The following is a 16,680-nucleotide window of genomic DNA, read 5'->3' as shown; positions in this document are numbered from 1 at the left end:
ATCCTTGCTAGCCAATGCATCCTCTCGGAAAAAAAAACAATTTCAAATATCTCAGTATAGAAGGAAATGTCGTAGTTAAATATCTGACTTAGAGGAAGGGGAAGTATATTTTGCTTACTCCTTGCTAACAGTGGCATAGACCAGTTTATATAAAGAGTACACGTCCTATTTAAGATGGAGTGTAAAATAGAGTCTTTGCTAGAATAAAGGCCTGGGATGCTTTGGGTTCCATTTTCTAGTCTGTGACTTTGAGCAAGTCACTTCATCACTCCATGCTGCAGCTTCCCCATCTGTATAAACCCGTAAATTATCTACCTCACCTGGCTGTCATGAAGCTTTTTAATATCTGTCAAGCCTTATGAGAACCACTGATGAAAGCCCCCGCTATGTAAGTACAATGGATTGGGGCCTCTAGACTATACCAAAACCTCAATGTTGGTCACACCTCAGTATTAAAGCTCCATTTACGAGTAATGTATGAAGTGTTAATAAAAGATTAATGTATGTTTTAAGCCTGTTACATACACTAGTATGTCTCACAGATGATTTTAAGCCAATCAGTAGAGAGTTTTATAGATGGTGATAAGCCATGGCTATAAGCAACATATTGACTCTATGAACTATATAACAATTGATTAATTAATTAAAATGCCCATTAACCATTCATTAATTCTTTATAACCTATTTATGATTGGAAACATAATGTGTGCCTTTAATATTAAATATTAATATTGGTCTTTCAAAATGTGGAAACTTCTTTAAACTCTTGTTTTAAGTATTTGAAGATGATGTGAACGTATAGAGAAGTGTGTAGCCCACATATTGTTACTGAGTGGAGCATTCAGTACTTTAGGTGGGAGAAACTTTTTTCAGAGAAAAATACAGATTTAGTGGCAACAAAATGTTTTGCGAATACATGTCAGTTTTGCCAAATTGTTGTGGGGCTAGTGGGTATCCAAGTCTTTCGGGGGGGAAATTAAGCGCTGTTATTTTTTTGGTTTGAAATTAATTTTCATTTAGAAGTTTTCTTGTTAAAAAAAAAACATTTTTAAAAGCTCAAAATTGAAACAAACAGTTTTTGTTTAAGATTTTTGTTTGGCCCCAAACTAAATTTTTGTTTTGACTTCTCAGTTCACCAAAACTTTTGAAAGTTTTAGTTTTGGTCAGACCCAAAACAATTTAAAAAAAATTGTTTTTGAAGTTGCCAGTGAACCAAAAAATTAGTTATTCCCCCAGCTCTATTCACTAATGTTTTTGGGCTGATAAAATTACTCTCTCTCTCTCTCCCCCATGTAGGATGTTGGTTTGGATAAAGCAGCCATGGATATGACTCTCTTCCTGAAGCTACAAAAGCGAGTGAGGGAGCTTGAACAGGAGAGAAAGAAACTGCAAACCCAGCTGGAGAAAAAGAAATCCCAGGTAAAAGATGCCCTTTTATTGATTTTAATATTAAATTTCATATCCTAATTGACTTTCCTTGAGTGCCTTACGGCAAACAGTGTGTGATTTAAGATTTGGGTGCAATGGCCTTCAGTTAAGAAAGGCCAAATTGATCTTGGAAATGAGGAGAAAAACCTTTCTGGCAGTTAAGGACAATCAGCCAGTAGAATGGTTTTGCCTGGTGAGATGGTTTATGACAAACTCATTAGAAGTGTTTGAGTTGAGAGTGGCTGCATAGATATATATGAATAATCCTCTTACAGGAAACTGTACTGGATGACCAAATTATCCTTTCCAACCCTAACATGTATAATTCCCAATCACGATACTGGATGCTACCTAGCAGCTTTCATCATAAAGGATTGTACAACGCATACAGAAGCACTGAAATGCAGCCTATTCTGAGGTAGAGGATGGAGGCCAGGCAGCCACTTCCCAAATGTTGGGCAAGCATCTATGTAGGTTACAGTTTCCCAACACTATTTACAGTAGTGAGCAAGGTAAAATTTTTAGCTAACAGCACCTGGGCAATTCCTATTCTTATGAAAATACTTTTGTTGTCCATGCCCAGTTTAAGATATCATCCAATAACAGTGAAGTGTGGTATTCCATTTATCTGTCTCAGCAGGTAAAGAGATGAATTAACTTTGTCAGCATTGAAACCAGTGGTTCTAAAGATTCAAAGAATTTAGAACACCTGTCTGTCTTGTAGATGTCAGAGGCCATATTATCATAGTATCTGAGAGCCTCACAATCTTTAATGTGTTCATCTACACAACACCTCAGTGAAGAAGTGAAGTGTAGTATCCCCATTTTACAGATGAAGAGCTGAGGCTAAATGACTTGCTCGAGGTCAAACAGGATTTCTTTGGTGGAGCAGGGAAATGAACCCGGCTCCCCCAAGTCCCAGGCTAACACCCAAACCAATGGACCATCTTTCCTTTCTAGAACATGATGTTTAGACTACTCAGACACACATCCGCCACTCATGATCCATCTCGGATTTTGCATTTCCCCAAGATACGATGTAAGAGCTAAGAGGTTCAAAAATATGATCAGTCTTGGAGGAATTGGAATGTATCTGAATAGATAAACAGAAGTTTTACTGCGTATTCATGAGCTTCCTTAAATGTAATCTCCGCACTCTAACTACAAAAGGACTCATATCCTGCCTCGATGCCACCCTGAGCGAAAAGGAGGCAAGTTCTTTCCTAAAAGTTTAACCTAATCAGAGACTAACTTAGAGGTTCAAAGGGACAAATACCCAGAGAGAAGAGCCTCACACACCTCTGCTAGCTTAGCCTGCCTGAGTCATTTCATCTCCTAGAACAGGTGGGTGCCTGTACTGTCAGATACATCCATTTCCTCATAGAATATAAAGTCGATCCAGCAAAATAATTCATTCTCTCTAAATATATACATCACTCTATTCAACCATGAGTAACAATGTCATTTGATTTTATTGCCACCCTCCTCCACATGAGCAATGGCTATGAAATCAATGAAATGTAAAATCAATGTTTAAATGATTTATCCCACCACAGAGACAACTGACCCTGCAATGGCTGTTGGCCTGTAGTGTAATGAATCCAATATACCATTGATCCTGTTTACTATGCCTATGGGAAATTTTAGCTGTGAACTCCGTTTTAATATCTGAGACCAGCAAGTGAAAAGGCAGCCTGAATAATAGAAGGCAAATCAAGGCACAGTCTATTCATACATGTATGAGTCTTACAAACATGAGACCGTAACACTCTGTTCTTGTTACTAACATGGGCCAGTGTTTTCAAACATGGATACCTGAAGCCAGGCATCTAAATGTATATGAAGTCACATAAGTAAGTGACTTGATTTTCAAAGTGCTAAGTGCCCTTCATTCTTGTTGGTTTCAATACTCAGCACCTTTGGAAACCAGACTATTTATTTATGTGCCTGTTTGTGGATTTAGGAGTTCAACTTTAGGAATGAAAATGGGGAAATGTTGACCATAGTCCCCTCAAGTGTGGTAGGCATTCTACAGACACAAGGTAGGCCTGTGTCCCAAACTGCATATTTTATAACTCCATATTTTCAAAACCGAGTCCAGTAATAGTTATATAGTATTACAGCCCTTGCCAGCTCTAAGGGCATGTCTGCACTGCAGCTGTGCCACTGTAGTGATGTAGCATAGACGCTTCCCACATTGACAGAAGGGGAATTTTCCATTGGTGATGTTAATCTATCTCTCCAAGAGGCGAGAGAGCTAGAAGAAGAATTTTTCTGTCAACCTATCCGCATCTACACCGGGGGCTAGGTCAACCTAAGTACAGAACTTGGGGCCAGAAATTTTTTCAGCCCTGAGCAACTTAGCTACATTGATCTAATTTTTAAGTGTAGGCCAGTCCTCAGATAAAAAACTGCAAAACAGCAATAGAGGTATAGTCAGTAGCAGAGTTTATTCCTCCACATCATTGTGCAGAATGCCTGAGTTGCTTTACAAAACAAAATAGCTTCCTATATGTTGGGCCTTATTAGTACAGTCATCTAAAAGGTCAGTGGTATCTGAGACGGCAGTTTGTCCTTCTGATAGAGAATAGCTGTGTTTTCACAAATACCGCTGCGATAACTGTTAATGTAGGTCAACTTTTCATGGCAACCTGTGTATTTTCCCTTTCTTCGGCAGAAGTAACCTCTGTGAATTAGCTGTTTCAGAGCCCATTATGATAGGTGGTATTTTTGTTTGAATTATAGTGGTTCTTTCTATGAGAAGATATATACAACAATACATTATACAGCTCATAGTACAGTACACCGTGTTTGGCAACAGAAGCTGAATATGAAATGTCTAGTTATTACAGTTCTTGGTTTCATAAAAAAAAGTTATTTTTTTATCTGTTTTAATGCATGTTTTTCAGGTATCCATTTCAGTTATTTCTCTTAAGCAGGAGATCCATGTGTCCATTTATAAAAGCAGTGGCAAAGTCAACTAAAGTGCTATCAATCATCTCTAATTCACTGCAACCAGATACTCCTATTGACCGTCAATAAAATTATTCCATCTGGTGACTGCAGGAATGTATCATAGGAGATGCACAACTGCTTTTAACTAATGATCTCCATGCATTGATAGAGGCTTAAAAAACAAGGTTCCTGCCAGTATGCCATAAATTGTTCCCCTCATATTTTTACATCTTTCTGAAGCTGACCTGTCTCTCTCAAGGAGTTAACTACAAATGAGCCAAAACCCTGGACATTTTACCCCCCTAAAACCTCCCCATATGTTTTTAGTAGGGTTCATTCCAACTGGTCAAGGTTCTGAAGAATTCATAGTTCTGTCCATTTCTAACTATATTTCCAAGAATAAGGTTCTTATCAAGGTTCACCCCTCAGGCCCAGTCCTGCTCTGTGGCATGACTAATTCCAGATCAGTTTTCAGTTTGGACTTGATGTGATTTGAGTCAAGCTGTCACTGTTCCTCACTGCTCGACAGAAGAAAAGGGAAAGTCAAAAATAGCATTTCTGTTAGTGCTGCCAGTTCTTCGGTGCTTCTTTTTGCATTTAAATTTTAATTCCATGGTAGCACTACAGAGGTAGCAAGCTCAGCCACTGGTGTATCTGCTCCTTGATGGAAATGTTTGGTTTTGAAATATATTCAAAGTCCCTCAACCTCTCTGGAAAACAACCAGCAGAATATGACATTTCTGGATATCAGTGTTGTTACCTGTTATGTCCCAGTCTCCAGAACTTTGTCACCTCTCATATATCTACAATGTATGCATAGGGTGATAGGCATAGGAAAATGGGCTTCTCTTGTATCTTCCTCTCAGCCCATGTTTTGACCCAGATGAAGCCTGCCCCATCCATTCATGGAATCAAGTGTACAGGAATTGCAGATCTTCGTGATCCCAACTGGATATGGGGATTTCTCCATCGAACAGGCTCAGTGCACAAAAACAGTCAGTGATTCAATGATGAATTTTGGTGCTAGGAATGAACTGATGAGTTTTTGGGCACTGCTGACCTGCTGGCACTTTGGTCAGGGCCGAGTAAGGGTTAGCTAGGTAGTGGTTATAGGGAACCACTCAGCAGCTTTAGATCCTGTCCTTTCAGCAGCAGACATTTTCTCCAGTTGAGATCCCTCAAAGAAGCCAAGCCGCCTGAGAAACCTTAGCCCCTGCTTCTTTTTTAGGCTCTGCTGGCTTGACAGAAAGTTATAGTGTCTGAGTGTATTGTGGTTGGTAGCCGCTTCACCCTACGTCTGCTTGTTGCACTTGGACCTCCAGGGCCGGTACTCCTTGTGCATTTCACAGAGTTGAGGGTTATTGGGCCTACTCCTCTGTATGAGCAACTCTGGCTGTTCTGGAGTGGGAGGAGGAGGAGTAATTTAAAAAAGAAATATCATTATCACCTGAGTCTTTGTAAAATAAAGACTTCGGTATGTCTCCACTGCAAAGAAAACCCTGTGGTGCTACATCTCAGAGCCTGGGTCAATTGACTCTCAGGGCTTGGGCTGAGAGCTAAAAACAGCAGTGTAGACGCTCTGCTTCAAACTAGGGCCCAGGCTCTGAAACCTTATGAGGGAGGGGGGACTCAGAGCCAAGGCTGCCCCCCGAGCCTGAATGTCTACACTGCTATTTTTAGCCCCATAGCGCGAGCCCGAGCCTCTTGACCCGGACTCTGAGACTTGGCCCTGTGAATTTTTCTTTGCAATGTACACGTACCCCTCGTTACTTGTTAATCACAGAACAGTGACCTTGTGTGCCTGTTAGGAATTGCATTTCAGTGCTACCTCTTCCCTCCGTGGAAAGGCAGGAGAGTGGAAGTTGATAACGTCAGAGCCAGGACAGAGTTGAGAACTATTCTGTTCCATCACCTTCAATTGACCTTGAGATGAATTTAAAGAAATAACATTTAAAGAAATAACATGCATGGTATTTTCTAATGTAATGTAAGTTTAAACATTACATATGTTTGCTTCAAGCCACTTGTTGTGTTCTTGAGCCTGATGTATTGGGCCATCTGGCAGAGCCCTGTGGGGAAATGAGCCGAAACCATCATTTTCGCTGTAAAATATGGTTTTGGTTTCAGTTTCATGTGTCTCTGAGCTACAAGAATTGTACTTTACTTACGGCAAGACTTACATAATGCAATGGATTTAAGCACTATCTCATTTGCTAGTAGTAAGTTTTTTGGGAAAGCTCCAAAAGAAGTTGGGGAAGATGCCAGTATCAAATCTACATTCCATCATTTTCCTTTTTTTTAAAACATCTTTTGATATTATTTATATAGCACCCAAAAAAGTGATGAACCTTCAGACATAAATTGGATCCCAGCCCTCAGGCACGGAGGCGGCATCTACCTTAGAAGTGCTGCACCGATGCAACTGTGCTGCTGTAGGGCTTCTAGTGAAGAGAGCTCTCCTATTGACTTAACTACTTCCCACAAGAGGCTCTCCTGCCGATGCAGTGCCGTCTACACCGGTACTTAGGTCAGTCTAACTTACGTCACTCCGGGCTGTGGATTATTCATGCCCCTGCGCGACGTAAGTTCTAGTGTAGACAAGGTCTTAGTTTGAATACGGTCTTGGCATGGGGGAAAGGAAGAGGGGTTACACTTCTTTTCTTTTTCTCTGTACATTTTTCCCTATTCTATTCCTCCTTGGCCCTTGCACTTAACCTAATGTCTGTTTACAATACACAATTTAGGGTAGTTGCTTTCTTTGGTGCCACTTTAACCCCAGCCAACAACAAATACTGGAGGTGACGCAGAACTGCAGTCAAAGTCAGATTGCCCGAGTTGGAAAACCGGCCTATTTATCAGCTTCTCTAGCCAGCTGTCAAATATCTGTTTGTCTTTTAATCCATCCAGGTAATTGAAACGAAGAATGAAATGGATTCAGACCGTGATACAGATCTAGCCTACAACAGTCTGAAGGTAAAGAATTTTAGAATGAGAGACTATTTTTGTGCGTTCAGTGCTAATAACCGTTTGAATGGCTCAAACAGCTTAAGTAAATCCATCTGACATCGGTAATAAACCAAAGCCTCTCTTAACTCATTGTGCCCATTAAAGACTGATATTGGGTGGCAATCTGAAGGCACACTGCAGCTTACTCTCTACCCTCTGGACTAGTTGTAGCTTCCAGCAGTCAGAATGATGGCAGATGTTCTTAGGGAATGCCTCCTCACTGGCATATGCCATCTGCTGTGCCACTGATTTATCTATGTGAGAGCTGAGTGGCAAATGCAGGCCTTCCTGTCACTACAAGCCTCCCAGCTTGACTCTCCTCTTGCACATCAAAAGATCCTCAGGTGCACATTGGTCCATCAATATACTGCATTTGGGGTAACTTGATCAGCAGCAATTGTGAATCCACAAGCGTCTCTCCTGCAGTCTGATGTGGTTTTTAACTCCAAACACCCCTCTCCCCAACTCTGCATCAATCTCTCTCATATAGTTCAGGCACCTATCTCAATGGTAGCATTGAACCCAGCTGCAAAATCAGCCCTTCATCAGCTGCTTTGGTCCAACCCAGTCTCCCTGTGCCCTTCAAGCTACAGAGTCATCCTCTCCTGTCCCCCACAAAAGAATCCTGAGCTATCCACCCACAACCCTCCTGCCCCAGTTCTCTGCCTAGCAGATACAGGCTGAGATAAGGTTATCAGGCTCTGCTTACCCCTTGCACCTGGATGTTTTTCAGGAGAGTGCAGTTTAGTAAACATCTGTGTTGACATCTAAGTGACTGTTTTCATATGAATCTCAGAGGTTTACTATAATGGCGGTGACATTTTATTTGTTTAGCTCTAAGGATGCATTAAGTAAACCTTGCAGGAAATGAGAGCACTGCTTTACACTAGAAGGTGATACCAATGCTTTTTGGCCTTGCTGTATAATATGTGAGTGAAAATGTTCTGTAGGATGGATTGTTGCTCGGAGTCCATTGTACAAGCTGTTTGCTCTCCTCTTTCAGGCAAAACATGTGTTTCTCTTCACTGACAGTATACCAGATACATTCCCCTTTGCGTGGACATTTTCATAGTATTTCCTGTAGAGAAGATTTGTATCTTCTTGTTCGTGTGACTATGTTTGTGTTGGAGTGCTTATGCATGAATTGACTGTCGTGCAAACTCGTTTTCAGTACAACTCTTCCTGGGCGTACCCTGCTCAGCTAGTCCATCCTTGGAGGAGATGTGTCAAAAACAAATTCTTCTTTTAGTGCAGAAATTTAATTTTGGATCCTTCTCCTCTCCCTAATTCCTGGACAAACATGGAAAGACACTTAGGAGATCTGAGAGAGTATTTATTAACCAAATATAAAAGGTCACACACTAAGCCACGGAGACCGCATAGTACCCATTTGTACTATTTGCATTATCTCCCCAGGTTCAAGCAGAGAAACAGAAATTAGAGATGGAAAAGATCTCCTGTCTATCCCCTCTATAAACACAACTGCCTATACTACCATTCTCTGGTGCTTTGTCCAGCCCAATTTTCAGTGACTAAAGCAATGAGGCTTCATATACACTCACTGGACGTAGTGTGTTGTCAGTAGATACCTACTGTGCTTTATTAGTATCTCTGCAAAGCTCAAGATGGAAGTATGACTGGCACCTCAAATCCCTGTCCCAGAGTTCTTCCAACTGTTGATTGAATACACCTCCAACAGTTTTAAGTCACTCAAGCTATTATCACAAAATAAAATTGCAACTGGTGTGGACGAACCTTGCAGGTTCAAGCTGTGTCAATTTCTCCCATTGTTTTGGGAGTCACAAAACTAACATGAGGTTGCAAACTCCTGTCATTTTTACTCAAGCACAGGTTGCAAGTGGGCAACCTTAAGTCTGGAAATTTCTGACTTTAGAGTTTCTTTCCACTGTAACTTTAATAACTGTCTTTTAATGAGGTTTTGTTTGTATGAATAGATAGTAACATGAGTTTCAAAATATTTTCTTAAGATTTAGTCTAAAACCAACATACTTCTGAATAAAATGCAGCTCCTTAGAACCTCGTTTTGGTATTGATGTTACGCAATAGCTGCTTTTTGGGTTGCATAAAGGAAAACACTGTGGGGTTAGCAACATGGAAATGTGAGCTTGCAACTATATGGAACAGCTTTTACCTATGCAAATCGTTCTTTAACTTTTCCATTCTGTGGATCTGTTAATTTAAAAAGAAATCCTCTCCTGGACCCACCTACTCTCCCAACATCCTAATCTCCTACTTCTTGCTTCTTTATATGTTTTACTGTGCAGACCAATAAGGAAGGAGTCCACGGACCACTGATTCTCTGAACCGTAGTTTGAGAATTGACCTAAGACTAGCAAACACTCACCCCATTTTACGAAGTCGTAATTTGTGTCTAACACTTCTACCCTGTGCTTTCAAGCTTTGTAACATCTCAGTCAGTTAACACAGTGGTGAAATTTCTGTCTAAAAAGGGCGACAGTTCCTGCTAAAAGCAAGAAGCAACAGTTTTATATAAAATCGTGACAGGAAGCATAAACTCCTGCAGCAAAAGTATTTCTTATTCCCATAGGTGAGCTGACCTAGGAGCAACTGGCTCCAAACTGAACGAGCTGGAGACACAAAAATATAGGTCACTGGCATTTTACCCAACTTTGCATGTAGCACACATCTTTTCTGCTAAAAGAGGCTCAGTTTTCAAAGAAAGCATTACTCATAGCTGGTTCTGAGTGCTACTTTCCCATCGCATCCCCTTGGCAGCTGGTGCCATGTTGTAACAGAGCTATGCTCTCTCTCTTCCCTAGTGGTTTTCCCCCATTAATTTATTTCTCAAATATTTATAGTCTCTCTCTTTCCTTCACGAGAGTGCCATAATTTGATTTACTTTTCCTTTATGCCAGTTTAAGAGGTTTAAAAAGTCTTCAATTTATGGAGATTTTTTTCCTGCCTTCTGAGGCTTATGATTAATGCCTGAGGTGTCTGAAACTTGTGAATAAATCGTTAATGTGCATCTGTTGGAGGAATTTCTCTTTCAGATATCAGAAAGAGTGGAAAAAATATTAGAGAGACAAGGTGGGTGAGGTAATCTCTTTTATTGGACCAACTTGTGTTGGTGAGAGGGACAAGCTTTCGAGCTTACACAGAGCTCTTCAGTGTAAGTTGAAAGCTTGTTTCTTTCACCATGAGGAGTTGGGTCCCATAAGAGATATTAGAGAGACCGAAGGTGGGTGAGGTAATGTCCTGGGACCAACATGACTAGAACAACACAGCATTGGAAAAAAGATTAGCATTATTACATCACTGGCAAACTGTTTTCATTCAGAATTAATATCTGGACTATGTTTTTAGTCCACTTCCTCTGAGGCTATGTCTCTTTCTCATTCCTCCTCATTTAAAGTAAGGCGGGGAGGGGAGTGTTTTCTCTTGCAAACACTCCCAGACAGCTAAACTAACGTGGGGAACCATGACATTTTCTTGAAAATAGACTTGTTCAACCAAACGACAGCAAAGAAGAACCACAGTGCTTCGGTTCTACTGTCTTACTAAACCCTATACCACCAGGTCTTGTAGTACCTAGTTCATAAATCACATGCTCCTTACCAGTTATTGCCCAGTTGCTTTGAGCTGGAAAGATTATTCAGACGGTTGCAGCAAGGCAGCTCTGGCACCCCTGATCCTTTACACCCTGAGCTTTGCCCTTGGGTTGGACGCACAGGCTGTGCTGGTTTCGTTAGCTGACCATCTGCCTCCGGCGATGGACATAGATCAGGTGTCTGTGCTGATTCTTTTTAGATCTGACAGCAGCCTTCGATAAACTTGATCTTGAGCTTTCGTTGACCCACTTGCAAACCTGGGCAGAGAGAGGTAGGAGTTATACATGAGTGGCTTCATTGTTTTCTCTCTCTTGGAGATGCAAGGGGTAGCACTGGACCACTGTTCATCCATCTTGTGGGCTTCACTCTCCCCTCTGTTCGGTGCATGTGAGTCAGCTCAGGAAGACAGTGAGAAGTTTGGGTTGGAGAGTTATCAGCATGCTGTTGATGCTCCGCTCTGCGTCTGTGTTGTCAGACTGATGACTCATTCACTCAGTTTTCCCAATGTCTAGCTGAAATCAGGACATGGAGACAGCTAGCTGGCTGAGGGTTCAATCTGAATGAGATTGAAGTCATGCTGGTGGTTGAAAGAGAGAGCACCAGAGGAAATGGCACCAGTGATTATCAGCCCATTTGAGGTTTGTCTTTTTTGATAACTCAGGTTCACAATGTTGGTTGTTTTGTTTCTGGATGTCTGTATAGTAGCAATAGCCAAGAGTTGCTTTTTTCATCTTCACTTAGTAAAGAGATTGTGATCGTTCCCTTTGCATGCTGTCTTGCAACCTTTGTCCAGGCTTTGGTCACCTCCAGATTGGAGTATTGCAGTGCACTTCATCTGGACAGGGCTGCAGCAGAGAAGACAACTAGGAAACAAGTTGGTGCAGAAAGCTGTTGCCCACTGTTTACTCAGTAATATTTCATATAGAGATCACGTTATACCATGATGCAGAATTTGCACTGGCTTCTAATTCACTGCCAGGTCCAATTCAAGATGTTGATTTTTGACCTGTAAAGCCCTTTACAGTTTGAGTCTTGTGTAGTTTACAGATGGTGTCATTCCTCGGCTGAGATCATCTGGGTTTCTACTTGACTGTCCCTAGATTTTATTGGCAGAGTTACTTCTATAGGTGTCGTTTGTCAGTGGAAGAGACCTGACTCTAGAATTAACTTCTTATCTCACACTAACAGAGCCTGGGTTTGATCTTCAGGCACATTGCAAGGCCTGTCTGTTCACTCGAGTAAATTCAGTCCTGGGCAAGGGCCAACACAAGTCCTAAGCACCACTTAAGCCCTGTTTTGAAGACTTAAGCTGCATAGGATTTGTGCTGGTCCTTTACACAGAGCTGAATTTCTTCCTCAGGCTCTTTTTGAGGAGTGGGGGTTGAGTAGGCAAGGTCCTAGGGCAGAGGTGGGCAAACTGTGGCCCATGGGCCCCATTCAGCCCATGGGACCCTCTTGCCTAGCCCTTGAGCTACTGGCTGGAGAGGCTAGCTCCGGTCCCTCCCCCACTGTCTCCCCTCCCACACAGCCTCAGCCCGCCATGCTGCCAGCGCTCTGGGCAGTGGGGCTGTAAGCTCCTGCCAGGCAGCGCGGCTGCAAGAGCAACTGGCCTGCCCTGGTGCTCTAGACTGTGCGGTGGCATGGCTGGCGGTGGAGTGGCTGCCAGTCCTGGTGCTCTGAACGGCATGGTAAGGGGGCGGGGAGCAGGGGGGTTGGATAACGATCACGGGTTTCTGGGAGGCGGTCAGGGGACAGGGAGCAGGGGGCAGTTGGATGGGGCGGAGGATGCGGGGGGCGGTCAGGGGCTGTTGGATAGGCGTGGGAGTCCTGGGGGGCCTGTCAGGGGGCAGGGATGTGGATAGGGGTTGGTGCAGACAGGGAGCAGGGGGTGTTGGATAGGGGGTGGAGTCCCCGGGGGGGGCAGTTAGTGTTGGGGGGTCCCGGAAGGGGATGGTCAGGGGACAAGGAGCAGAGGGGGTTGGATGGGTCGGGAGTTCGGAGGGGGGCAGTCAGGAGGTGGGAAGTGGGAGGGGCGGATAGGGAGTGGGGGCCAGGCTGTTTGCGGGGCACAGCCTTCCCTACCCGGCCCTCCGTACAGTTTCAGAACCCCAATGCAGCCCTTGGGCCAAAAGGTTTGCCCACCCCTGTCCTAGTGTATCCATCACAGAGGGTTTTTTGAACACATAAATTTAGATCATTAGTGTTTTGTTTTATTGCACTTACTCCTAGAGAAATTTGGTAGATTCACAATGCAAATGGAAATAACATGTATTTATCATGGGCATGCATGCATGTATGTATAATAAACAGATTTATAAGGAGTTTGGTACAGACACTGACAGAACTTGTGCTGCAAGGCATTGTGGTGGCAGGACAGCAGGGTGAAATAAAATCAAGCAGACATAGGGTTAGTCATGTACTTTCCTGTAGAGAGTCAGACATGCAGAATGCCACTTAGCCATGACTGGGCAAACAAAAAGGCGCTTATCAATCTTCCAGATTTCTTCTTCTGTCCGGGAAAGTGGGCTAGGAGTGGAAGCGCTGACAAGTCTTTGGGGTGATTTTGTGCTCCTAGCAGAACACAGTGCATAATTTCCCTTGGTTTAATTAGCTGGGATGTTTATTTTGTACCTTGAACTTGAAATATTAACAGATCATCTTAGAGATTTTTCTATCAAATATAAGAAATAGAGGAGAGGACAGATTACTGACCACCACCAATGCTAAATTCTGCTTCAGATTCCAGGGCTTAGAGAGAGTCCGACCTTACACAGCTCTGCTGTTGAAATGCCTTTCTACAGGCTGGCGTTATTTTGATGTATTAGATTAGGTGTGGGAACCAGGTTTGCATCTGCAATACATACAAACAAGTCAGAAATCCCTGCTCCTACTACACATTCTGATACAAGGACTGATGCATTCAAAGGAAATTTTCTCTCTCTCAGTGTAATCCTTTGAATGGATCCATGGTCTTATGAGAATATGTAGTTGGAGAAAGGGGTCCCGTCAGCATAATTGAACCACCCCCAAACAGCGGCAGTAGCTATGTCAGCAGGCGAGCATCTCCCACCGACATAGTGCTGTCCACACCAGCACACTTGTCAGTGAAACTTACATTGGTCCGGGGTGTGTTTTTTCACACCCCGGCTGACAAAAGTTTTACCAACAAAAATGCTAGTGTAGACATAGCCTAAGTACAGTATGAAGAGCCTGATCCCTCTGAATTCTAATCCCAAATTCTGCTATTAACTCTCTCGACTACTGTGGGCAAGTCACTTTGCCACTCTGTGCCTCCGTTTCCTGGATGAGCACATTAGCTGTTTCAGTCATGTTGAAAGTAATTTAATAAAGCTCTTTGAACCTGTTGGTAGAAATTGTAATTCCAAATTGTCTTAGATGCTGCTAGCTCTTCTGTTAACAATGGCATGAGTACAAAAGGGAAAGAAAAGGCAGGAGGCTTTCGGAGTGTGGGAGAAATGCTTGTCAGATCACACATACTGCTTGTATTGAAAGAGATTTTCATGTCAGCTTGAAGATCATACTGTGCCTGAAACCACTCAGAAGGAACGCTATGGATAAGCTGCTTCGCTCGCTGGATGTGTAGCAAGTTATGTTCAGCCAAGAAGGAAATGGAAAGATAACATGAGATGCACGTTTCCCTGTCTGTCCTTTCTTCCCCACCTGCTGGTTATTACACGTGTAATTTAGAAGACATTTCTGCCTCTCACACACCCTTACTCTCTTAGGCTTTCTGCTACCTCATTTTAAGTACTGGGAGTAATGTAGATCTGCAGGTAATGTTGTTATTTACAATAACATTCATATGTTTAAAGGCCCCTGCTCTTTAGTTACATTTTATAAATCAAAGAAAGTCTCTTACAAGCAAATATTTACAGTTTGGAAGCTAACATTTAGGAGAGAAAATAGAGAAGTTCTAACACATTAATGAGTCAATTTGAATGTAGCTGTGCATCTTTCTAACAAATTTGAAACTTGCTTTTACCCTCAGTGTTCAGAGTTTGATTACTTGTAGAGTGGATGTGGGTGTGGGAACCCCAATTTTTATTCTTGGCCAAAGCACCTTCGGCAGATGTAACCCTTGGTGATGCAAGGGGAGAGACTGATGAGAATGAAAAGAAAACAGGAACCCTCTATGGCAAATAACCCTCTTTCTCCAAGTGGATTGCTGTTTTGAGGAGTGTTTATGCAAACCCCGTCTTCTGTCCATAAGTCACTTCTGAGCATGAGCAGAAGTAGGCAAATAGAGGCAGTTAATAATGGTATCAACTTGTTATAGTGAAGGACTCTTGGGAGTTCTGACCCCAGCCAGCCTTAGACATTCCCTGCTCTAACTGGGTGCTGCTAGAGGAATTCTTCGTTTGTTTTAATATCAACAAGCAGTTTCTCTGGGCTTTGCTCAGCAGTCTATGCAATTAGCATTCCTGTAAATATTCACAAACCCATTCAACCCCTCTGCAAAATGAAAAGGAGCGTGAAAAATTTCCAAATAGCCTCTCCTTATCCAATTTAATTCAAATCTGTTACCCCCTTTGCTTCCTGTACAGATTTTTTTTCCTTGTAACTTTTTTAAAGGACCTATTGCAAACAGGATTTACTGAACAAAAGTAAATGTCATGCACGTGTCAAGAACCCTTTTTTTCTACAAAGCCTTCACGCACTGTGCTCCCACTGAAGTCAGTGGAACTCACACAGACGGATCCATGTTGCAGGATCCAACTTTATTTTGATCAACTCATGGTGTAAAGCAGTGGTTCCCAAAGCCGGTCCGCCGCTTGTTCAGGGAAAGCCCCTGGCGCGCCGGACCGGTTTGTTTACCTGCTGCACCCGCAGGTTCAGCCGATCACGTCTCCCACTGGCCACGGTTCGCCGCTCCAGGCCAATGGGGGCTGCGGAAAGCGGCGCGGGCCAAGGGACGTGCTGACTGCCCTTCCCGCAGCCCCCATTGGCCTGGAGCGGCGAACCGCAGCCAGTGGGCACCGCAATCAGCCGAACCTGCGGATGCTGCAGGTAAACAAACCAGTCTGGCGCGCCAGGGGCTTTCCCTGAACAAGTGGCGGACCGGCTTTGAGAGCCACTGGTGTAAAGCACCTGATGGTATTCCGCTAACAATAGTGTCAGTTCAGCTAAGAGCATGCAGTCGGTTCAGACACCAAATGGGTTAGTTACTTAATGCTTGTAAAACATCTGAGAAAATCACATAATTAAGCTAACTTTTTCAGATATATACTCCTAAAACAAGCATGTACCAACATGCAATAGAAAATGGTTGTATGAGAGACTGATCCACAGCCCACTGAAGTCAGAGATTCATAGTTTCATAGATTTTAAGGACAGATGGGCCTACTAGGATCACTTGGTCTGACCTCCTGCATAACACAGCCAAAGAACCTCACCCAATAATTCCTGCATCAAGCTCATATCTTCTCTTTGAGCTAGAGCATATCTTGTAGAAAGATACCCAGTCTTGACTTAGACTTGGAGTGATGGGGAAGCCACATCACTAGGTACATTGTTCTGATGGTTAATTATCTTCACTGTTAAAAATGTGCACCTTATTTCTAATCTGAATTTGTCTAGCTTCGGCTTCCCACCATCAGCTCTCCTTATGCCTTTTATTTTGTGAGATTAAAGAGCTGTCTGCGAGAGTCTCTCCATCAGCTTCAAATGGATCAGGCCCAAT

General features: G+C 42.8%; 1 protein-coding gene across 5 annotated transcripts in view; it reads left to right on the top strand.

Annotated features, from left to right (window-relative positions):
* The window catches only part of MYO5B (myosin VB), a 374,454-nt gene that overhangs the window by 309,744 nt on the left and 48,030 nt on the right, over window positions 1-16,680 (top strand). For all 5 annotated transcript variants that reach the window (XM_078852710.1, XM_078852708.1, XM_078852707.1 and 2 more), the window contains 2 exons: window positions 1,297-1,419; window positions 7,291-7,356. In XM_078852710.1, coding sequence (XP_078708836.1) covers window positions 1,297-1,419; window positions 7,291-7,356 — 189 coding nt within the window. The remainder of the gene's footprint in view (window positions 1-1,296; window positions 1,420-7,290; window positions 7,357-16,680) is intronic.

The sequence above is a fragment of the Lepidochelys kempii genome, chromosome 5 (genome assembly GCF_965140285.1).
Source record: "Lepidochelys kempii isolate rLepKem1 chromosome 5, rLepKem1.hap1, whole genome shotgun sequence".
NCBI classification, from domain to species: domain Eukaryota; kingdom Metazoa; phylum Chordata; order Testudines; family Cheloniidae; genus Lepidochelys; species Lepidochelys kempii.
The sequence above is the reverse complement of the archived record's forward strand: the minus strand, read 5'-3'. Positions and strand labels throughout refer to the sequence as shown.